Here is a 24,258-nt window from a genome sequence, read left to right as displayed (position 1 = left end):
CAGTGCCCTTCAGGCATGCTGAAGTACTTGCTTGGCCTTACCTTGTGCGTACGCAGATGCGTTTGCCCACAAGGTTGTATTGCAGAATTGCTATTCTCCCTTTCTCATGCTTGTGGATCTCCTGGTCATTACTCTGCTCAGCCAGAGCAAATACCTTCTCTACAGTCCTGGAGTCCTTACTTTATGCCCCTTCCTCTTATTGAGATATAAATTACATACCATAAAATTCACCATTTTAAAGTATAACTCAGTGGTTTTAGTATGTGGACAAGATTATGCAACAATTACTGTCAATTCAAGAACATCTCTATCACCCCAAAAGAAAACCTGTATGCATTAGCAGTGACTTTCCATTCTTCCCCTTGGCTCCTGACAACCACTAAACTTTATCTCTGGATTTGCTTGTTCTGGACATTTCATGACCTTTTGTGCCTGACTTCGTTCACATAGCACAATGCTTTCATGGGCCATCCATGTTTTAGCATGTGTCATATCAGTGCTTCACTTAGTTTCATGGCTGAAGGATATTCCATTGAATCGATGTACTGCAGTTTGTTTATTCATTAGTTGATGGACATTTGGATTATCTCCAGTTTTTGACTATTAGAAATATGCTATAATGAACATTTTTGTACAAGTTTTAGTGTGAATGTGTTTTCATTTCTCCTGGGAATGTACGTGGTAGTGGAATTACTAGGTTATGTGTTAACTCTTTGATTAATGTTTTGAGCAATTGCCAAACTTTTCCGAAGCAACCACACCATTTTATGTTCCCTCCATCAATGCGTGAGAATCCATATTTCCCCACATCTAACACTTATTATTGTAGCTTTTTAAAAAATATATATTTTTATTGATCTCAGAGAGGAAGGGGGGGGGGGGGAGAGAGAGAGAGAGAGAGAGAGAGAGAGAGAGGGAAACATCAATGATGAGAGAGAATCATTGATTGTCTGCCTTCTACACGCCCCCTACTGGGGATCAGGCCCACAGTCCAGGCATGTGCCGTTGACTGGAATCGAACCCAGGACCCTTCAGTCCACAGGCCCATGCTCCATTCACTGAGACAAAACAGCTAGGGCTGTAGCTTTTAATTATAGGCATCTTAGTAGGTGTGAAGTGATACCTTGTGATATTTTGATTTGCATTTTTCTGATGACATGATTTTGAGCATTTTTTCATGTGCTTGTTTGGCATATAACTCACTTTTAAAACTTAACATTGTTTTGTGATATTTTTCTTAGAGTTTGTTTCTTCTGCTAACTAGAGTTATTGGGAGCAGACTTTTATGGGTTTTTTAAAAATATTTGTAGTGACCTCAGCACCAGCATAGCCAGGTATGTTATTGAGTGCTCTGTGTAAATGTCTATTGTATTAATTAAACCAGTAATTTAAGGGAGCCCTGGCTGGCTAGCTCAGTTGGTTATAGTGTTGTCACGATACACCAAGGTTGTGGGATCAATCCCTGGTCAGGGCACATATAAGAGACAACCAATGAATGCATGGATAAGTGGAACAACAAATCAATGTTTCTCTCTCTCCGTCTCCCCCCGAGTAATAGTAATAACAATAATAATAATTTAAAAGAAAGCGGGGGGAATTGCTATTCTAGGGTAATGAAATTGATGGCTTTTGGAAATCTGTGAATTTCTCCTCCCACTCTACCCATCGCTATTAGCAACCTTTTATTTCAACACTTTCCCATAAAACTTTTTATCTTCACCAATTTTATACATCTCCCAGATATGTTAAATGAAGAAGACAGCATAGTTATTTTCTTTCCATGACAGAGTCATCTATTGTATTATTTATTCTGTTTTCGTATAGTGAGACACTAGGGTTTCTCTGGCTTTGTAAGACTATTTGCTTCTCCAGATATTCATAGACTGTGCTTTAAAATATCTCATGTGAAAAAAGAAATAGCATCCTGATTGTTTTTAGAAATTAAAAATAAACTGCCCGCTCGGTATGCTCAGTGGTTGAGCATTGACCTATGAACTAGGAGGTCATGGTTCTATTCCTGGTCAGGGCACATGCCCAGGTTGCAGGCTTGATCCCTGGTAGGGGGCGTGCAGGAGGCAGCCAATCGATTATTCTCTCATTGATGATTCTCTCTCATCGATGTTTCTATCTCTCTCTCCCTCTCCCTCTCCCTTCCTCTCTGGAATCAATAAAAATATATTTAAAAACAAACAAAACTGAGAAAGTGAGAGGTATTGTATCCCATCCTATTCCCAAATCCATATACACATTTGCACATAACATTCTCCCAGAGATAACCAGTTTAAGATTTTGTTACATATCCTTCCAAACCTTTTATTCATTTATGTGTACTTTAAAAAAACAAAACAAGGTCTATGCACACATGTATACAAGAAGGCCTTCTCTAACCTGTGACTGCCAGGGTCCTTTCCCTAGAGTCAGCTGCTGTCAGCAGGTTTCAGGTGTTTCCGTCAGGGGCAGTGGCATTTAGAGATACTGGGAACACCTTTAAACGTGGGTGCATTTTATATGCTGTTTTTCTAAGTAGTTTTTTTGTCTCTCCACAATATAATGTGTTTATCTTTCCATGTCACTCTACAGATAGGTGGTCATTGAGTCAGTAAGTGTTTTTAAGTGGCTGTCATTTATCAGGCTCTGAGTGTGTGTGTAGTGGCAGATAGTACAGGTGGTGCGCCTTGTAGCTTTCATTTGTTTTAAAGACCTAATACTTCATTGTATTAGATGTGCCATACTTTATCCCTTACTGATAAAAAGTTATGTCTAATTTTTCTGTGTTATAAGCAACCTTGTTTTGAACACTTGTTTACAATGCATCTTTTCCATATTCGCTTGTTATTTCCTTAGGAAAAAATTCAAGAGAATGAATTTTGCAAAGGGTAAATACATTTCATCTTGATCATGGTAGAGTGTTAGGGAGGGAGAGAGGAATGGAGGGGGGAGAGAGAGAGAGAGAGAGAGAGAGACAGAGAGATTGATTGATTGATGTGAGAGAGATACACAGACTACTTGCCTTCCACACATTCTCTGACTGGGGCCAGGAATGGAACCTGCAACCCAGGTGCATGCCCTTGGCCAGGAATCGAACCCACGATGCTCATAACCACTGATCAACATCGGCCAGGGTTATGTATTTCTTTTATTAGTGAGAATGAACATCCTCTCGTGTTTAGGGCCATTGATCTCCATGTTGCTAAATTGTGTTCCCTCTCTGCTTTGATCTTGACCATTTTTTCTTCTTGCCACAACTTTATGGCCTCATCCTTTGTGAGACCTCTAGCACTGACTGTCCTAGACTTGGTCATTGCCCTTTTCTCTCTCTTCATTCTGTCATCATACACCTGGATGGTAGTGATTCCCGAGTTCCTGCCTCCAGCCTCCAACTTTGCATCGAGCACCAGACCCGTGCATAACTGTTTCCTTGGTATCTTCACTCACTGTCTAATAGGTGCATCCACTTGAACACTGCCAAAACCCCCATCCCACTCCTGACCTCCCCCCAAAAAGCACCTCCAAAAATAAAACAAAGTCTGTTTCTTCTCCAGAGAGTTTGATCTTGTTCAAGCCAGAAACACAAGTACTGTATATTCTTGATTTTTTCTTACGTTCCATAGCCCTGTCGCTGTCTCCCTGCTACCTTCTGAATCTGTCCTCCTGGGTACACTTGATACCTGAGCCTAGCCAGGCTCCCCCTGCCTTGGGACCTTCCTGTCATCGCACTGCTCTGTCTTCTGCTCTCGGCTTGGCCAGCTCCTCAGAAAGCTCTTCCCTGTTCACCCCGTTCCAGGGGAGGCCTCCTAGTCACACCCGTCATAACACTTTCTCTTAACAGCACTTGGTAGTCTCTGAGAGTTCTTATTTTTTCACCCCTCTCTGCTGTTTGAAAATGTAGTTTCTGTGGCAGCAGGTATCTTGTCTTTTGGTTTACTGTCATATCTTCACTATTTAGAGCAGTGATCGGTAGTAGTTACTCAGTAAAATAATCTGTACTTACGTGAATTGCTCATAAATGTCCTGTGTACCATTTACTGTTCAATTAATCTTTTTTTATTTACTTATAAGAGCTCTTTATAGATCAAGGCTATTAATTCTTACATTGTAAATGTGTCCTCTAGTTATCTATTTATCTGAAAGAGATAGTTAAAATTTGTCATCTTATTCATTACAGCTGTTGTGGAACAGGAAATGAAAAAGGACTGGCTTTTTGCTCCTCATTATCGGTACTATGTGAGAGAAATGAGAATTCATGCCTACAGCCAGCTGCTGGAATCATATAGGTCATTAACCCTCGGCTACATGGCAGAAGCCTTTGGTGTTGGCGTGGAATTCATTGATCAGTAAGTTTACATACATCATGCTCAGTTTTTAAAGTTACCTTTTGATGTGTAAATTTGTACATTTTCTTCCTGTTTACAATGCTTCCCTCTATTAAGAAAAAATCTAAGAATTTTTCTTAAGATTATTATCAAAACAGTTATATTTGTCATCTCTGCCTTCATGATGTGCCCCTTCTATTAAGAGTTGTAGAGAGGGTAAGTGATTTTGCAAAAGGTGTTAGACCAGCTGTTACCAACCAAAGCAGTCTTCGGCTCCTTCTTTCTGGACCACCCTGCCACGGCAGGAATGACGCTAGATCACTATCCTGTAGTTCACGTTAGGTCATATTTCAATGCCTTCCAGATTTTAGGCTGCTGCTGCAATTCTGGTCAAATTGGCTGTTAAATATGGTGCCTGTAGCCCTTTAATGATTCCTCAAATACTTGCTACGCCATTACAATATGGTTCGCATTGTTTTGGATCCCATGGGCTTTTATTGTAGTTATAGAGAAGTGGTACGTAAGCAAATAAATATATGGGTCATTTAAGATAGAAATGAGTCTCCAGAGATAATAAAATGGAATAGAAAGGTGTGTGTGGCTTCAGCATGGTGGTGAGGAAAGGGGTGGCTGTTGGAGAGTTTGTGTAGGGCCTGTAGGCCATGGTATGGCGCTTGGGTTTGAGTCTCCGTGCTGTGGGGAGCCATTGGAGAATTTTAAGCATGGGAGTGATGTGATTGCGTGCTGTGTCTCACACAGACCAAGAGAATACCTCGTGGAGATGTTACGGTGGCTTGGACGAGGGTAGTGGGAGTGTAGTTGAGAAGTAGCTGTCCTTTAATGTTCACGATGTAATTTTCAGTGGCCCACAATGAAAAAACATGGTGTTTATATAGTTAAGTGCAGCTGCATTTCACTTAAATAAGACCATTTTCTTTTTAGTGGTGTTTTTCCTGATATTTCAAAAAAATTTCAAGCATGCAGAAGTTTCTGAAGAATTATAGTAAATTCCCATATATCCTTGGTTGTCTAATATTTTGTTATATTTGCTTTATCACCTACCTGTTCATCCATCTTACTTTTTAACTACTTCATAGTAAGTTTCAGACTCCTGTTCATTTTATCCCCAAACTTCAGCATGTATATCAGCATTTGCTTATGGGCTTGTTTTGAGATAATATGTGCATTCAGTGAAATGTATGATCTTACCGTGTCACCCACACTCCCTTCCTTTAAAGAAAAAAGGCATTAGTAGTAATGTGTTGTTTTTTTTTTAAAGTATCCTTACCAAGGAAGAAGGCTGGTATCCCTAGGTTGGTTTTGTTGTTTCATTTCTGAATTAACTAGTCTGTGAGATTTGCCTGGTAACCATGAGAGTTAATTACTAGCATGGGGGATGGCCATTGTTAATGGTTTTCATGAATCAGTGGAAGGAGTGAGCAAATGCATGGAAGATGGGGTTGGCCTGCCTTCTCCTTCTGAGTCGGCCACTAAAGAGCGGTGTGGCCTTGGGCAGGTTCTGTCCCTCCTCAGTTTAACTATGGTGTGGTGGCGATAAAGCCGTCACTAATTGTGGTCAAAGTGAAGCTCAAATTCAGTGTGACATCTGAAGCAGGACAGTGCCATTTAGATACACCCACTGCAGTATTCTTTAAGTCATTTAAATGACATGTTTATTCAAAACACGTGGCACATTTCGAGGTAGGTGGTATTTGAATTGTTTGGTTTTTTTCCTTTTCCAAGACCAGCTCTAGAGACAAAGATTGTACCACTCAACTCTAATTGTTGTTCCCTAGAAAAGCCATGTTTTACCTGCTTCAAGTCTGGGTTTTCATGGGTTCTTTTTTCCCACCATAAAAATTTATTTTAGGTGAAATCCTTTATTTTTTAATGTTTTTATTGATTTTTGAGAGAGGAAGGAAAATGGAGAGAGAAACATCTATCAGCTGCCTCCTGCACAACCCCCTACTGGGGATCGAGCCAGCAACCTAGGCATGTGCCCTAACTGGGAATCCAACTCTTGGTATATGGGTTGAGGGACAACGTTGAACCGCTAAGTCACACTGGCCAGGCTAGGTGAAATCTTTTTTATTTTATATTTTTTATTAATCCTCACCCAATGATACTTTTTCATTGATTTTTAGAGAGAGTGATAGGGAGGGGGAGAGACATCAATTGGTTGCCTCCTGCATGCACCCTGACCAGGGCCAGGGATCGAGCCTGCAACCAAGGTACATGCCCTTGACTGGGAATCGAACCTAGGAACCTTCAGTTCGAGGGTCGATGCTCTATCCACTGAGCCAAATTGGCTAGGGCTTGTTGATAGGATTTAAAGCAGGGGATGGGACTTCAGTGCCAAGTTAGGGCATTAGGAGTGAAACTTTGTTGTGCCCAGATTACTCTTGGCATACAGAGTTTAGAATGAGCGTAACGGGTTGGTATTTGGTCCAGGTGCCTGAGAAATGGACACATCCACAGATGGCTTCTTGTGGGCATTTAGACCGGATGTCACTGCATATTTAGGGTTTTAATAGGAAGTGGTGGAATAGCACAAGTAAATTAGGGATGTGTTTGAGAAACGAGTGGCCTAGTTGTACTTGATGGAGTGTGTGATAGATGTACAGGAGTCCACTGAGCTAAGCCTAGAAGGATCTCTTTGGGGTCTTCATCTCCCGCTGCCTAAGCTGGTCTGGTGACAATGGGATGGACAGGAGCAGCGGAATTGTCAGCAGTCAGGCTCTAGAGCCGAACAGTAGATCTAAGCTCAGCAGAGGGCATTCTTGAGTCAGAGTTTGCTTGTAAGTCAAATCCAGTGTAGTTGTCTGTATCTGGCTGCCTGGTATCTTGTTCCTAAATCAGAACGTCAAGATTTTCCTTGAGAGGTTTTCTTTCCTGTTCTATAGCTTTGGGTAGGACTACGAAAGCTGGCGATGATTGAACTTGTGTAATTCTGTCTGTGTACTTCAGTCCCAGAATAAGAGTTGCAGCTGTTTTCCTGGAATATAAATATGAGTTTAGAAACAATGCTGATCTTGTTTAATTTTAATTATTTTTACATATAAAAATACTTCTATTGACTTCAGAGAAGAAGGGAGAGGGAAAGAGAGATAGAAACATCAGAGAATCATTGATCGGCTGCCTCCTGCATGCCCCCTACTGAGGATCCAGCCTGCAACCTGGGCATGTGCCCTGACCTGGAATAGAACTGTGACCTCCTGGTTCAAAGGTTGATGCTCAACCACTGAACCCCGCCTGCCAGGCTGGGCTGAGCTGTTTAATTTTTAGATTTTACCTAAAGCCATTCAGTTAACTCAAAAACTAGCAGTTGAATCAAATATATTTTGGTTGAATTGTAGAATAAAGCATGCTGTATAAACGTTACAGTTCTTGCTAGTATAGGATAACCTCTAGCTTAAAATCTTTAGTAGCATAACTTAATTCAAGGCATAGTGCGTCTTTCACCGGCGACTGACCAGTGGCAACTAGTTACGATATTGATCATTTCTTTTAAAGCACAAGTCAAAGCAGCACACTTTACACACGTCATCTAATTGTAATGGTTGCTTTTCAGTAAGTGTCAGGCACGGTGTTTACCCCTGGCCTTCCTTAATGGTGCTTTAGACTTTGTCCTGCCCAATACAGTGGCATTTCACTGTAGGTTTAATTTGCAGTTTTAATGAGTGAAGTTGATTTTTTATATATGTCCTTTGCCCGATTTGTAGTATTTTCTACTTTATAATGCAAACATCTTTTATTCACATTGTCTTTTAGTTTTTGACTTGGTCTTGATGGTATTTTCCTATGTAGAAATTCTCTTTAATTAATCAAGTTTATCCATTTTTCTTATGTGGTTTCTTAGGCTCTCTCAACACCATTTATTGACTAATCTAACCTTTCCCCATTGGTTTGCAATGGCACGTTTGTTAGAAATTGGATTCTGTTGGTGTTTATGTGCTTGGATCAGGTTGTTTTACTATCTGGGAGAATAATCTGGTACTTAATTTCTATTTGAAATCTGATTTTTCTTGATTCGGAGGACTCACTGTATGAATCTCTAAGTTTAACACAAATAGATTTTTATTTTAAAGGAGTCATCTTTTCATTTATTCTCTTTAGCAGCATAATAGAGCTGTCTTCATACAGCTTTTATACGTTACTTAGCATTTACATTTTTTCCTCTGTCATATAGTAATAGGTAGACAGTAAACTGTCTTTAGAGTGTTTCACTACTGATGCTGGTTTTGAGGTATACATGTAACCATAACCATATTGTTTAAATAGCTGTCTTAATTATGAGGTTTGGGTCATAAATGGATATAGAGTCTCAAATACCTTTTTCACATTCACAACACATTAAACCCATCATCTTTGCATTCCTGATCCTAATTTATTGTAGCATATTATTATTTTTTCTCCTTCATGCTCTCTAGGATTTTGAAAATCCTGAGAACTACCTGCTCCTTAACAGTTAAGTTGAAGGAAACTGGGTAGTTTAATCCTGTATCCTGTTATTTTTCCTTCTGCCCCCCCCCCCTCCCCCCCGTGTCTATCTCTGAGCACCTCGGTAGCTCTAAAAACTTGCTGTGAATGGTTTCATTCTTTGCCACCTACACTCCATCTGAGTATGAACCTCTGGGGTCATGTTTATGCTGGTAGGTGACTTACTCTTTGGGGATAGTCCTGTAATAGACCAGTGGTTCTCAACCTTCTGGCCCTTTAAATACAGTTCCTCATGTTGTGGTGACCCCCAAACATAAAATTATTTTCGTTGCTACTTCATAACTGTAATGTTGCTACTGTTATGAATCGTAATGTAAATATCTGATATGCAGGATGGTCTTAGGTGACCCCTGTGAAAGGGTCATTCGACTGCCAAAGGGGTCGCGACCCACGGGTTGAGAACCGCTGCTCTACACATTCAGTAGCTAAGGATGGAGTGAACTCAGTGTTACCTTGTAAGACAATTGAATCGTGTATTTAGTGCACTTTATAGTTTCCTAAGATTCCTCATAAGGCAGATGCTAAAGGCTTTTTTTCTCTCATTAGGGAACTCTCCAGATTTATTGCTGCTGGGAGACTACACTGCAAAATAGATAAAGTGAACGAAATAGTGGAAACCAACAGGTACATTTCATTTGTGTAATACTCCCCATAATAAGGGACATTATTATATTTCATTTTATCCCCCTATGCCCGCTTCCACCTCCCACCCCCGCAATCCCCACGCTGTTGTCTGTGTCCATGAGTTTTGGGTTTTTTCTCAATCCCGCCACCTGCTCTATCTATGAGTCTGTCTCTGTTTTCCTTGTTAGTTCAGTTTGTTCATTACATTCCACACATGAGTGAAATCATATGGCATTTGTCTTTCTCTGATTGGCTTATTTCACTTAGGGACATTCTTAAGTGCCTTCTTTTAAAAGTAGGTCAACTATTGTTACAGAGTAATATGACTAGTAAATAATTCATTTTTTTTCTTGACTTTATTTATAGACCTGATAGCAAGAACTGGCAGTACCAAGAAACTATCAAGAAAGGAGATCTGCTACTAAACAGAGTTCAGAAACTTTCCAGAGTAATTAATATGTAAAACCATGTAAACAAAGGATTTCCTTTGGAGATAATGATGTGGAATTTTTATAGCGCATTTCACTATGTGCCCAGTTCAGCTGTATAAAAGGAATACTGTGTTGTTTCTGTCAGTTTACTTTTTTCTTAAACATATCTACATCAAGCATGGGGTCTGGTAATGTTAAAATGTTCTTTTTGTCATTTAAACCTCTCTGGTTTATGGTATAATGGGTTACAGCCAGAGGCTCTATGGTACCTGAGTTCAAATACTAACGGCCTCATTGGTAAAACAGGTAAGTAACACAAGTCCATCATTTCTTATTTTTAAGCCTCCTGAATTTTAGAAAGAAGAGTACATGCTATATATTGCAGACCAAAACTAAGTGTCTCCCACTGGTGCACAAAAAACAGAAGGTACTTATATCCTAAGCTTTCCATAGAAAACGTAGCCATAGAAGGTGGGAAGTTAGTCTTTAGGAGGCTGTCATAAGCCTGAATTCCAGAAAGATCCAAGGCCAACCTCAGTAAACAGTTAAAAAAAACTACATATTGGCAAAGGGATTTCCCCCCCAACAAACAGAACCATGGTAATAGCAGTGAGGAAAATGAGGTTGTCCCTTGTCTCTCCCCCTCCCCTAATTATAAAATAAACTCAGTGAGTCAGATGGGGATTAGTGCTGTGATTAAAATATGAAACCTGATAAAGGAGACAGAGTGAAATAGGGTATGAAGGGCTATCTTCTATGGGGTGTCACAGCGGGTCTCTGGTAAGGTTACATTTCAATAAAAAGGAGGGAGGGAGAGACCATGCAAACATCTGGAGGTTTTAAGCAGAGTAATGGCCCAGTTTGACTCACCTTGTGGCACTCAGCTGGGGGGACGCCAGGTAATGTGGCATGGACTGTAGCGGCCGCTGGATCTGCTGAAAGATTGGAATGGGGCAGAGGATGAGAAAATGAATCAAGGATGATCCCAGGGGTTTGGAATGGGAACCTGGACAAGAACAGTTTTGGTAGAGGTGAGTTTAGAGAGTAGGAACTGTCATTTTATTGGAAAAGGAAGAGGAGAGAAGTATGAGGCTTTTTTATTTCAGAGCATGTTTCTATGCTGATGGGAATGATGCATTAAAATATTGGAGGGGAGAGAGAACCAAGATGGCAGCATAGGTAAACCCCTGTACTCGCCTCCCACAACCACATCAAAATTACAACTAAAATACAGAACCACCATCATTGAAAACTGCCCGGAAGCTGGCTGAATGGAAAGTCCTACAACTAGAGAAGAGAGAAGCACCTAGAGACTGGTAGCACATCCATGGGTGTGGTTTTTGCTAATCGGGAGGGAGACACTCTGTGGAGGCCTCCCGTGAGGAGCAAGGGCCCTAGCCCCACACCAGACCCCCAGAGCTGGGAAGAGAAGTCCCTGTAACGATGGGCTGTAAAAACCAGGGGGATTGGGGCTGAGTGACATGCAGGCTGCTGGAGACAGGTGTTCCTTTTAAAGGGCCCTGCATCAACTTACAAGGTCCCTCTTCCTCTGAGCTCCCGTGCTGGACAGCATCTCTGGAGGACCCAGACACATAAGGGGAGGAGCTGGGTTATCTGGCATCAGGGCAGGAACTCGGGGTGGCTTTCTCCCAGACTGGGGTCCTCAGAGGGTTATTGTTCCTGTGCTGGGACCTCCCCTAGTGTAGGGCTGACTGGCAGCCATATCTGAGTTTCCATCAGTGACGCCCTGTTTGCTCTGCCTAGTGATTCCCTGAGACCCCGCCCCATCCAATTTGCAGCCCCACCCAAACTTTGCAGCAGCTTTTCCATATGAATGGCCTGTCCTGGCTCAGGCTTCAGACTTTCCTAAAATCAAACAAGCTGCAGCTGGTGACAGCATGCCCCCAACCTATAATAAAAGGTCCAAGACCTGGCACTAGTGCCAGCCTGCCTTGCTTCACAGCTGGGTCTAGCTTGGGCACCTCCCTGGAGGCCCTAGAGCAATGATGGCGAACCTATGGCACGCGTGTCAGAGGTGACATGCGAACTCATTTTTTTGGTTGATTTTTCTTTGTCAAATGGCATTTAAATATATGAAATATCAAAAATATAAGTCTTTGTTTTACTATGGTTGCAAATATCAAAAAATGTCTGTATGTGACATGGCACCAGAGTTAAGTTAGGGTTTTTCAAAATGCTGACACGCCGAGCTCAAAAGGTTTGCCATCGCTGCCCTAGAGCCAGTACACCCAGTGAACAGCTTCAGACCATACCAGATTACAACTGTACACATCCACAAGCGACACACTCAAGAGGCAGACTCAGCACCAAAGCCCCACTGAAGCAAGTCCTGCTCCATGGGGGTATATTTTCTGCACAGCAGCTCTCCCACTGTAGTCACAGTTGGTCCCCACAGTCAAATGGCCTGGAGGTCAATTCCTCCCAGATACACCAATAGCAATCAAGGCTCAACTACAACAAGGCTGTGCACACAGCCCATAAAGGGGCACACCTAGAGTGCCCAGCTCCGGACACTGGGGAGGCTAAGTCACTGGGCCCTATAGGACACCTACTACATAAGGCCACTTACCAATTCCAGGAGACATAGCAGCTCTACCCAATACATAGAAACAAACACAGGGAAGCACCCAAAATGCAGAGACAAAGAAACCTGTCACAAATGAAATAAATGGAACCAAGCAAACTACTGGATACAGAGTTCAAAACCATGGTTATAAGGTTACTCAAGGATCTTCATAAGACTTTCAAGGATCTTAGAATGTCAATGACATGAAAAAGGACCAGTAAGAAATTAAGCAGACAGTACTGAAATAAAGAATAATTTACAGGGATTCAACAGTAGAGGATTCTGCGAATAAAATCAATGATTTGGAATATGAGGAAGCAAAGAACACCCAATCGGAAGAGCAAAAAGAAAAAAAAAATCTAGAAATATGAAGATAGTGTAAGGAGCCCATGGGACTTCAAGCGTACCAACATTCACATTGGGTGCAAGAAGGAGGAGAGACAAGATATTGAAAACCTATTTGGAGAAATAATGACAGAAAACTTTCCTTACCTGGTGAAAGAAATGGACTACAAGTCCAGGAAGCATAGAGTCCCCAGCAAGAGGAACCCAAACAGGCCCACACCAAGACACATCATAATTAAAATGCCAAGGGTTAAAGACAAAGAATCTTAAAAGCAGTAAGAGAAAAGCAGTTACCTACAAGGGAGTGCCCATACGACTTTCAGGTGATTTCTCAACAGAAACTTTGCAGGCCAGAAGGCAGTGGCAAGAAATTTTCAAAGTGATGAACCACAAGGACCAAGATTACCCAGCAAAGCTCTCATTTAGAACTGAAGGTCAGATAAAGAGCTTCACAGACAAGAAAAAGCTAAAGGAGTTCATCACCACCAAACCAGTATTACATGAAATGTTGAAAGGTATTCTTGAGAAGATAAAATATATGAACAATAAAATGGCAATAAATATGTATCTATCAACAATTGAATCTAGAAATAAAAAACGAACAAATCTAATGAGCAAAATTAGTGAATAAAATAGAATCAGGGGTGTGGAAACATGGAACAGACTGAGAAATCTGAGGGAAGGAGGTGGGGGGTGGGAAGAGATTAACCAAAGATCTTATATATGGACACAGTGGGGTGGTAAATGCCTGGGGTGGGGGGAACCGGGTGGAAGGGGGTAAGAGGGACATCTGTAATTTTCTCAACAATGAAGATTTTACATATATATATAATTAGAGGAGAAAAATCTCCATCAATTGAAATAATTTGATGCCATTCAACATTCATTTATAAGACTGGAGTAAGAGGAATAATAATGGATTGGGAAATCCTGACCTGTTGCAAAGAAGAGAGTTAATGGTAAAGTATTGGAAGCACTACCTTAAAGGCCAAGAGAGTGGCTGTCATCAGTGTTGTACTGAGAGGGCATCCATGATTTGCCATGGGATCTGTGACCAGAGCTGCTTCAAAAGGAGTTTCCTGTGGGCGCTGCATGGTGGGTGGGAGGCTGTTAAAATGCTGGCTATGCCTAAAGCAATTGAGAGCATGTGCTTATGGATTTCTAAAACTGCTTGTTATAAAACCTTATAAACAGTGATCATTCATTTCTTGAAGCAATTATAAATATAAGTGCCCTTCACAGAACCCAGGATCCTACAATCTGTTAAACGGTCATAGCGAATGTACTATTCCTGTGTCCATTTAAAAGTTAGCAGAGCCCAGCCATGGTGGCTCAGTTGTTGAGCGTCAACCTATGAACCAGGAGGCCACAGTTCCATTCCCGGTCCGGGCACGTGCCTGGATTGTGGGCTCAACCCCCTGTGGGGCATGCAGGAGGCAGCCAATCAATGATTATCATCATTGATGTTTCTATCTCTCCCTCTCCTTTCCTCTCTGATATCAATAATAATATATTTTTTAAAAAATTTAGTTCCTGCTAGAGGGAAAAAAAGTAGGATTAAAATGTCAGTTTCCTGAAATAATCCTTTCCCTCAACCCCCACCATAAAACCACTTGCACGGAAGTGATCAGAGAGCAACAATGGCTGTTCAATCAAGGCTTGAACTTGCTCTTGGTCTTAAGGAGAGGGAAGTCTCCAAACACATCTTCCTTAAAATATACATGTTGTTATCCTTTTACCATTTTAGCCCAACTGCCTAAGATTAGTAGGTGAGGATGACAGGTAAGCGATGCTAAAAGAAATAAGACAGGCTATCCAGTCCCTGTGCAAATGGGGAAACTGCAAACTCCAAGACTGCTGATAAGTAGAATCACTTACCTTAGGACAAAGGATACAGTTTTGAGGAGTGGGAGTCAATTTTTTTCTTATTTCTCTAAAAAATAATACATGCTCGTTGCAAAAGAAATTCAAGCAGCTTAAGTGCAATTGCCTTGAAGTTCCACACTGCAGAGACAGCTGCTGTTAGCATTTTGATAAATATTCTCCATAATCAGTCCTATGCGTTTGTAATTTTTAATATATACTGTTCAAGCGTTATTCTTAATAATTACAAATACCAGTAGAATACTTTAAAGTCTCAAAGTAACACTTTGGAGGTGAAAATAAAGTTGGAATCCAACAAATCTCTTTTTGAAATGAGGCCATCTGGTATGAGAACGCACACTGGACACGAGCTAGGAGAACCGAACCCGGGTCCTGCTCCCCTCATACCAGCCATCTGATACTGGGAGCAAGTTCTTCCTACTTCTGAGGTTCACTTAGGTCAGTGGTCGGCAAACTGCGGCTCGCGAGCCACATGCAGCTCTTTGGCCCCTTCAATGTGGCTCTTCCACAAAATACTGACTTCTGCGCATGGGCCACGAAGTTTCAATCGCACTGTACATGCGCGCCCGCACGTGGTATTTTGTGGAAGAGCCACACTCAAGGGGCCAAAGAGCCGCATGTGGCTAGCGAGCCAGAGTTTGCCGACCACTGACTTAGGTGAAACCACACAGTAGAGGGTAGTATACTTAGACTTATTTCTTAGTACAGTAACATGATTAGAAAGTTCCTGTCATAGAAGATGACTAAGACCCCTTAAGCCATGTTTTATAGGATAAACCAAGCATTTTAGAATGTTTTAGTTTTTGATCTTATTGAGCTGCTTTTTAAAAAACAAATGTATGGCCCGGCCAGTGTTGCTCAGTGGCTGAGCATTGACCAGGAGGTCAACAGTTCAATTCCCGGTCAGGGCACATGCCCAGGTTTCAGGCTCGATGCCCAGTAGAGGGGGGTGCAGGAGGCAGCCGATCAGTGATTCTCATCACTGATGTTTCTATCTCTCCCTCTCCCTTCCTCTCTGAAATCAATAAAAATATATTAAAAAACAAACGTATGTTGTGCAGTAAGATTAAACAGAACACTAATTTCAAGCCTTGGGACTCTGGTTTTGGTCAGTTAGAGTATTTTTAAACCTGATAAAAGGAAATTTCCTGCCCAGAACCTCATTTCCCACAGTGGGGGACACAAAAGGCTAAGAACTAAAACCAGTTGGTGCCAAAGGAGGCCTCTTGATGCTACTGAGTTGCCAACTGGTCACCTTCAGGTTGCAACAATCTCAGCTCCAAGATGTTTTCAAGGAAATAATTTATGGTCAACATATAAAAACTGAAGACAATCAAAAATCACCTACCCACTGACTCTGGAAACCTGGACAGATGATGCTTACACTGGGCCCTCTCCCAGTCAAGCAAATGGCTACACATGTTCTCCAGCACGTAGCTCGCAGGCCGCCCTGTCACCTCGTACTCCTGGCCCCATGGCAGCTGAGTGATGTTCCGCACTACTCCCCACATTGTGCGGTAATCATAGGAGAATTGAGCCAAGAATTCTTGACTCTCATCCTACTTCTGGTAGCTTCCATTTATATAGCTTGTGTTGTTGTTTTTTTAAGTCTTGACTTACTTTTTGGTTTTAGTCACGAGGAGCATAATATGAAAATATGATTATCAAATGATAAGTGAACTGAACACTTCATTGTGTTTGGTTCCTTTTCAGTATTTTAATTTACTAAGTAGCAGGCTTTCAGGAATGGACATGCTGTCTAAACACCATTTTCTGTTGTTAAGTATCTGCACTAACTTCAGCTGCCCCAAATGACCACAAGGACCCCAGTCGCAGCTGCTCACCGAGCACGACCGCAGCAATGCACGCGTGAGTTTATGAGTGAACACAGTTAGTCCTCGTAACCCAGCCAAGCATTAACAGTAATTGATCGGTAGGTTACTGATCATTAGCAAATAACTGCATAATTCTGAATTAATCCTTGATACTGTTTTAACCTATTTTTAAAGAGGGTTAATAGATGATACTTGAAATATTATCTGTTCCCATGATCATGGGGCAGTGATGATCCCTCACGGAATGCTATCCAACTCCCGTTGTTGTAACAAACCTCAGACCTCCACGACGGCAATGGAGGAGCGAAGCTGAATCCCTACCTGGAAAATATGAAAAGCTCCAAAAATCACTGTTTGCGCTTCAAAGCCATAGAGCCACATGTCTGCATTATTCCTATGTTTCTGAAGACCTACAAAAGATCCAGAATTTGTAGCAGTTTTGGTCCAGGCCACTGTAAGCTTGAAACACATGGTCAAAGGTTTGTTTACCACTTATCAGAAATCTCTTATAATGGCATAAATTTTTTTGTACAGACTGGATGTAAGAAGTAAAAGGGACAATTTGCCACTGAATGATCAGCCTTCAATGCAGCTATTATACAGCACAAATCTAAGATGGCCTGGGGGCAGTGACCACGCAGCTCCGGGGATCCGTCGGTGGTGTCCTGACAACGTTGGCAACCTCTTCGCAGAGGTTCCCAGACACCTTTTCTCAAGCGTCTGCAATGAGCAGAATATCGATGCTGATAAAATCAGACCCTTGGTCTTTGAGGAGTTTGCTTTTCTCAAAACCCTCTGGGTTAGCCCAGCTGGTGTGGCTCAGTGGCTGAGTGTTGACCTATGAACCAGGAGGTCATGGTTGGACTCCCAGTCAGGGCACATGCCCGGGTTCAAACCCCAGTGTGGGGCATGTAGGAGGCAGCCAATCAGTGATTCTCTCTCATCATTGATGTTTCTCTCTCTCTCTCCCTCTTCCTTCCTCTCTGACATCAATAAAAACATATTAAAAAACAAAACAACAGAAAAAAACCCTGGGTTAGAGGCTGTTCGTTCATACACACTCAGGAACGTGGGGCCAAGAGGAAGTACAGCTTCCTAGTCCTTCGCTTTCTCTCCTGGTCATTGCGTTTCCACCCTCATTCAAAACGCCTTCGCTTTGCAGCTGCTCACCACCCAGCAATACCACCAATTCACTCTGCTCATGGCCCCCACTGCTTCCACTTACTTCCTCCCACCCACTCCAGATCTGAGGAGCTGGCTCGTCCTCTCAGCCCTGATTTGAAATGGGCAACCTACACAGTAAGATCCCAGCTTCACAGTTCCTTAGCCTTAAGTCCAGAGCTCTTTCCCCCCACTGCGTGGTCTCACCCAGGACCCAGGAATCACAAGCTTTAATTTTGGAAATGAAACCTGGACTTCCACGCCGACTCTATACCCTACTCCTGTTCCTAAAAGTAGCCTGGCACTGTGATAGCGCCGGTGCCTGGATCTGCCTTGGATGTCAGTCCCTCTTCATTGCAGGCCATATTGAATTGAACAATGACTTTGCTCCGTGACCTTGAACAAACCACCTGACTTGTCTAATCGTACACAGTTACTTGGAGAAGGACCCAAGGCTTGTCTGGAGAGTGCCTGTGTGGCTCTACACACAGCCCCAGTCCTCTCCTTGAATCCCTAAGTTAGGCATCACCAATCACTTAGCCACACACTCACATACTCAACCCTTTGGCAATCTTCCTACATAAGTTCTTGTAACTTCTCCATTCAATCAATACCTGCTGTTCCAATGATCCTGGGGAAAGCAGCAGGGCAAAAATAATAAAAACACCTGTTACCTAAGTGGGCTCACGGAGTCACCTGTCTAAATTTCTAATGAAACCATCTCAAGTCCATCCTTCTGTCTTCCCTGATCCAATTTTTCCCTCTTTATATCAGTTCTCCATTTGTTGTCACCCAAATACTCTCTTCTTCAAGGTTTCACTGGGATTTCTTCTCTGTGGGTCATGGAGGACGGGCTTCTTGTTTGTGAAATCCTGGAAATGGGATGTAAAACGTGGAGTGCCTGTGCCTGTAACCGAGTCTGACCTCGCCTGCTTGCTGCACAACAGAATTCAGTTGAGTGACAATGTGCTGGGGCAAGAAAAGTCACTTTATTCAGAAAGCCACTGAGCCAAGAAGAGGGAGCACTGGGGTCCTGAAGAACCATGTTAAGAAAGTACAGAACTGCCCTAACCGGTTTGGCTCAGTGGATAGAGCGTCGGCCTGCGGACTGAAAGGTCCCTGGTTCGATTCCGGTCAAGGGCGTGTACCTTGGTTGAGGGCACATCCCCAGTAGGAGGTGTGCAGGAGGCAGCTGATCGATGTTTCTCTCTCATCGATGTTTCTAACTCTCTATCCCTCTCCCTTCCTCTCTGTAAAAAATCAATAAAATATATTTTTTTAAAAAAGTACAGAACTCAGGGTTCTTCTCTGTCAGTGGAAGGTAAAAGGGGAGGGGCAAGAGGTGATGGAGGACTACAGACACCTGGGCTCCAGCAGAGGTCTGAGCAAGGTTGTGAAACTTTGTTCTTAGTCTGTTGACTCTAGTTGATGTGAGTCCTGTCATGAGGCTCCTGCAAATCTTTGGTAAGCGATCATCATTTCTGTACATACCTCCCTTATCTCCTTCAGAGGCACTCTCTGGTAAAGGACTCAAGCCACAAGCTGAATTCCTCTAATGATTAGCACGGCCATATGCAAGACGCTCAGAAGCATTATTCTGATGGCTGTGGGAATAAAGCAGGCTTGCAAAGGTGGAGTCAGAGGCGGGGCACTTCCCTCTCATGCCTTTGTCAGAGAGAATTCTCAGAATCTGAAACAGAAAAAAAAAAAGGTTCAGCCTCCAGCACTGACTCCTGCTCAAGGGCCAGTTCAGTGGAGCAGGAGGAGGGGGCTCACACATTAGGGGAAGACGTAGCTCTCCAGCTTGGACCACTCATGGCCCTTTGCCCAGGGAAGGAAATGGGAGCATACAGCCAACAGCCCTGACTTCTAGCCACTGAACTAAGTGAACTCTGGATTGGCTGGTCAGTTGCTACAATCAGAATATGCTTTCTCAGCCCATGACTGGGACTCAGAAGTATCGGCTATTCTGCCATAATTCTTCCCTGGCTAAGAATGCCAGCAGTTTCTCTGTATAGCGACCTGCCTCAATTCTTTATTCAGAACATTTCAGTGAAGCTACAACAGGTCTGGAAAACCTAAGGGGGAGGGGAGAGTTATCTTTAAAAGTTTTTTTCTTTTTCTAGAGAGAGTAAGGGAGAGGGGAAGAGAGAAACATCGATAGGCTGCCCCCTGCACGCCACACCCCTGGCAGGGATTAAGCTGAAGCCTGTGCATGTGCCCTGACAGGGAATCAAACTGACAAACCTTCCGGGCACAGGAAGGAAGATGCCCAAATAACCGAGCCACACTGGCCAGGCTAAAATTTCCTCTCTTTTATCTGTTCCCTTTGCCTTCAAACTGTAGATCTGTGTGTGTGTTTGGGGTGGGGGAGGGGGGGTGGGATTTGTCCCTACTTGATTAAAGATGGAGTGTAATTCCGCCGTCCCCTCCCCCCCCAAAAAAAGGTTTAGTTAGAAATTTAGACAGTTGACTCCTTCATATCAACCCATCAACCCACTTAGGTAACAGGTTTTTTTTGTTTTGTTTTTTGCCCTGCTTCTTTCCCCAGGGTAATTAGAATAGCAGGTACTGGTTGAATGGAAAAGTTACAAGAATTGTAACTCTGCCAGGGGAAAGAGCTAACACACCAAAGGGGCAGGAGGTACAGCTTGCTGGGAAGGTCACTGAGATGATGGGCCAGGCCGAGAATCGAATGGGTTTCAGGAAAGGGGCCGTTTGGGTGACGAAATAGCTAGCCCAGCCGAGGAAGGCTGAAGGTTGAGAGTTAAGTTGCATAACCGTTGGTCAAGATGTCCTAACCTTTCCTGCAGAGAGTGTTCTGCTGATGCAGAGGCGCCTGACATGCTCAGACAGTGTGGTTGTTACTGGTCCTAAGATGGGGGCTTTGCTGGATGAGTGTTCAGTGATTTTAATAGGACTGAAGTAACTGAACAGCTCTGCCTGCGAGTGTTCCTCTTGTCATGTCTGTGATTTGGAAGTTATAAAGTTCGTTGAGGCATGAGTTGGAACAGGGGCCCTCCATGTATCTTATAATGGAAGGACAGATTGGAGTTGGCCCATGCGTGTAAGGAAGGTTGGGGATGCTGTGTTGCTAGTTGATGAGGGTAAGTCAGAGCCAGCAGTTCTGCTCGAGTGGGGTTGGTGGTGTTCAGGAGGTGATGTGTTGAGGGTTCAAGAGAGAGAGTGAGGACTTAGGAGATGTTTAAGAGGTATGGGGAGGCCCTAACTGGTTTGGCTCAGTGGATAGAGCATCGGCCTGTGGACTGAAGGGTCCCAGGTTCGATTCTGGTCAAGGGCATGTACCTTGGTTGCAGGCACATCCCCAGAGGGGAGTGTGCAGGAGGCAGCTGAATCAATGTTTCTCTCTCATCAATGTTTCTAACTCTCTATTCCTCTCCCTTCCTCTCTGTAAAAATCAATAAAAAAATATTTTTTAAAAAAAGAGGTATGGGAAGGACAATAAGAGGAGGGGAAGCCTGGGGGGGGGGGGGGGGTCATTGTAGACTCTAACAGTGATGGATATAATTCCAACCAGATGTATAAGGCAATGGGGCATTAAAAAACAAAAAATGACAAGGGAGATCCTGAGGAGTACTACTGGCCAGAATAAATGGTAAGGGCCTCCCTGGCTAAATTCTAGTTAAGTTAATCCCAAGTTGACTTCTAGCCAGAAGTTTATTTGGTCCCAAGAAAAGTCTATGAAATCTCCCTGAAGATAACAATCCCACAAGGTCAGCAACTGTGTTCAGTACTGGGACCAAGAGGAACGGGGACTGCGAGTAAGGATAGGTTGTTCTGCGGTAGGTTGCTGGGTAGGGAGGGGGCTGGCGGGGTGGGGCAGGGCTGAGAGACAGGGACCAGCACAGACAGGACAGTAAGGGGTGATGGGGGAAGCCTGGTTCATAGAGGATTACGGTAAGGGTCCAGGGCTTACGGTTCCTCAGGAATTTGTGTTAAGTTTGAGGCAAGTCGGTCCGAGGTTGACACTCCGATACAAGCTGCTTGGTGTGGAGCCTGGGGTGCAGGGGCCCTCTTCAACTTGAAGGAGTGGACCCAGGATGGACATCCCTGCAGCTGGGCTGCCATCGGTGTGGTCAGGAGTAGCTGGTGTGGGCCTGTCCACTTGGGCTTCAGCGTCCCTGTGCTGCAGGCTGCCTGGAGGAACACAACCTCCCGGCTCTGGTGGGGGACGAAGAGGAGAGTCAGGGGGAGGCCTGGGAAGAACGGGTAGGTGAGGGAGGCTGAGGGTAGGGAGCTGAGGCCAAAGGGCAAGAAGAGGTTGGAAGTTTCCCAGTAGGAAGGGCCTGCCATACATAAGCTCAAAAGGGCTGAGGATGGAGGGCTCGAGGGGTTGACTGAATGCGAATGAGGGCGAAGGGAAGCGGGGTATACAGGTTTCTTGGGCCTCCACACTTAACTTAGTGAGGTGTTGCTTCAGGATTGAGTTCATTTTCTTGATGTTGCCAGAGGCTTGAGGATGGCTATGGGTGTGTAGGCTCTAGCGGATCTGCAGGGCAGTGGAACCCCTTGGGCAACTTTAGAGAGGAAGGCCAGACTGCCTGTAGGAAGGTGGGCAGGCCAAAGCAGGAAGAGAATGTTTAGCGAGGGCCTCGCCCACCTCGGGAGCCTTTTCTGGGTGGCGGGAAAGCTTCTGCCCACCCAGAGGAAGTGTCTACAAAGGGTAGTAGACACTTGAAACGCCTTACAGGGGGCATGTGTATGAAACCAACCTGCTGATCTTGACCGGGAATGTGCCCTCTGGCCTGGCGGAAGATGGGGCGTTTTGAGGGCCCCTGGGGAGAGGTCTGAGAGCAAGTAGAACATTGACTGTGTATGTGCTTGAGGTGCGTGGCCTTCTGGTGATGGGATTCGGGGTGAAGGAATTTAAGGAGGGCCGCCATCCAGTGGAGGGAGCTGTGGGTCTGGGTCAGGATGGGGTGTCTGCTCTTGTGGGAGGATGCCCTCCTGCGGCCGTGAGCCAGGCTCTCCCCAAGCAGCTCCTGCCTGTGTGTCGGGGCATGTCTGCAGTGGTGCCGGAGGGGTGAAGGGTGGGGACAGCTAGGAGTTGGGGTTCTGCACACCAGTGTGTGGCTGCCCTTTTTGCCTCCCTGTCCGCCTTGTTGTTCCCTAGGGCAGGGAGTCCTGTATCAGATGGATGCCCCTGGCAATGGGTTACTGCTAGCGCTTTGGGGGGTCTTGCTGCATGAAGGAGCTTGAGAACGAGGCTGGTGTTGGAGATCAGGGACCCTCTGGTTATGAGGAAGCCCTGCTCCGCTCAGATTGTAGCGTGAGTGGAGGATGTGAAAGGCAGAGGGGAGTCGGTATAGATGTTGGTATCTGTTCAGTTGCTAGAGCTAATGCTCAAGTAAGGGTGGTAAGTTCTGCCTTCTGCAAGGAGGTGCGGGGGGAAGGGCCCCTAACCTATGGTCTGGGCGTGGGAGACAATGGCATAACCGACCCCGCATTGACCGCTGTGTGTGCGGGCTCTGCCATCTACGAACCAGGTGTCCACTGCTTCGGGGAGAGGTGCATTGGTGATGTGTGGGAAATAGGCTGCTTAAACTCTAGGCGGTCTGGGCCCGAGTGTTGCTCATTGTCACCTGAAGGTGGAAGTGGGAGCCAGGTAGCTGGGCTCAGGGAGGTGCTGCAGCAGAAGGTGGCATGGGAGCTCCTAGGAGGGTGCGATGAAGGGCCTGGAGTCTGGAGGGGGAAGGAAGAGGGCAGCTTTGGTGGAGGTAAGTTCTGAGAGTGCACGTGGGGTGTAGAGCATCATTGGCCGGAGAAGGTAACTGTCTGGCTTTCCTGGGCCAGAAGGGCCACTGTTCCCAGAGCCCAGAGGCAGGCGGCCAGCCCCTAACGGTGGGGTCCAATCGTTTAGAAAGACAGGCAGCGCCTTGAGGTCTGGCCCCAATTTTTGGCCCAGGATGCCAAGGGCGATGCCCTTCCTTTCATCCGTGTATAAAACGAAGGGTTTGGATAGGTCAGGTTGTGAAAAATAAGAATAACAGATACCACAATCACCCACAGCCCTACAAGGTGAACGACTAATGTAACTGCTTCCATCAGCGACAGGAGCGGGGATTTATTAGAAAGATGCAACTGTAAGAGTAGAAAGTGGGGCAAGAAGGAGGAGACCTTAGGCTTGGTTTAGGGGGAGCTTTTTGATTAGGACTTGAGAGAGAGAGAAGCGTAAAGACAAGTTTAAGGCAAAAGATAATCAAAATGCAAGAAAAAGGAAGATTCAAGTGCTTTAATTCTCTAATTTCGGCAATTGCACAATGCTGGGCCTACGAAAATCTCTGATAGTTACATCTGGTTAAACTGTATGTTCCTAAGATGAAGGCCTAATGACATTTAAGGCCCTTCACTATCTGGCGCCCACTTCTCCAACCCATCACCTCCTCCCAGGGAACTGCACCCAGAATTACTCTCTGTTCTGCATTTCTTCACACCTGGGCTTGCTGGGCTCGCTTCCTCTGGCCAGAATGACCTCACCTACCTTTCGGCTGTGAATTCCCAACACACCAAGATCCAAAACTACCAACCCCTTCCTTGAATCGGGAGAGTCTCTTGCT

General features: G+C 44.3%; 1 protein-coding gene and 1 long non-coding RNA gene across 4 annotated transcripts in view; one reads left to right on the top strand and one right to left on the bottom strand.

The window, feature by feature from the left end:
• The window catches only part of PSMD6 (proteasome 26S subunit, non-ATPase 6), a 16,258-nt gene extending 6,251 nt beyond the window's left edge, over window positions 1–10,007 (top strand). Inside the window, exons 6-8 of the mRNA XM_070390926.1 lie at window positions 4,166–4,334; window positions 9,360–9,437; window positions 9,804–10,007. Coding sequence (XP_070247027.1) covers window positions 4,166–4,334; window positions 9,360–9,437; window positions 9,804–9,900 — 344 coding nt within the window. The 3' untranslated portion in view covers window positions 9,901–10,007. The remainder of the gene's footprint in view (window positions 1–4,165; window positions 4,335–9,359; window positions 9,438–9,803) is intronic.
• LOC138992267 (uncharacterized) lies at window positions 5,279–24,258 on the bottom strand. 3 transcript variants are annotated; one of them, XR_011468077.1, is made up of 7 exons: window positions 21,618–24,258; window positions 19,172–19,370; window positions 16,841–16,929; window positions 14,679–14,804; window positions 13,781–13,928; window positions 10,739–10,803; window positions 5,285–7,308 (listed from the first exon to the last, which is right to left on the bottom strand). It is a non-coding gene; the product is annotated as an uncharacterized lncRNA (long non-coding RNA). The 3 variants fall into 3 exon arrangements; XR_011468076.1 differs by having other exon boundaries at window positions 5,279–7,308; window positions 13,781–14,804; XR_011468078.1 differs by having other exon boundaries at window positions 5,279–7,308; window positions 10,739–10,800; window positions 13,781–14,804.

This window comes from Myotis yumanensis, unplaced genomic scaffold, assembly GCF_028538775.1.
Source record: "Myotis yumanensis isolate MYYU_CA2020_CCGP unplaced genomic scaffold, mMyoYum1.0.hap1 SCAF_14, whole genome shotgun sequence".
NCBI lineage: Eukaryota > Metazoa > Chordata > Mammalia > Chiroptera > Vespertilionidae > Myotis > Myotis yumanensis.
Note: the sequence above shows the minus strand (reverse complement) of the source record. Positions and strands in the feature narration are given on the sequence as shown.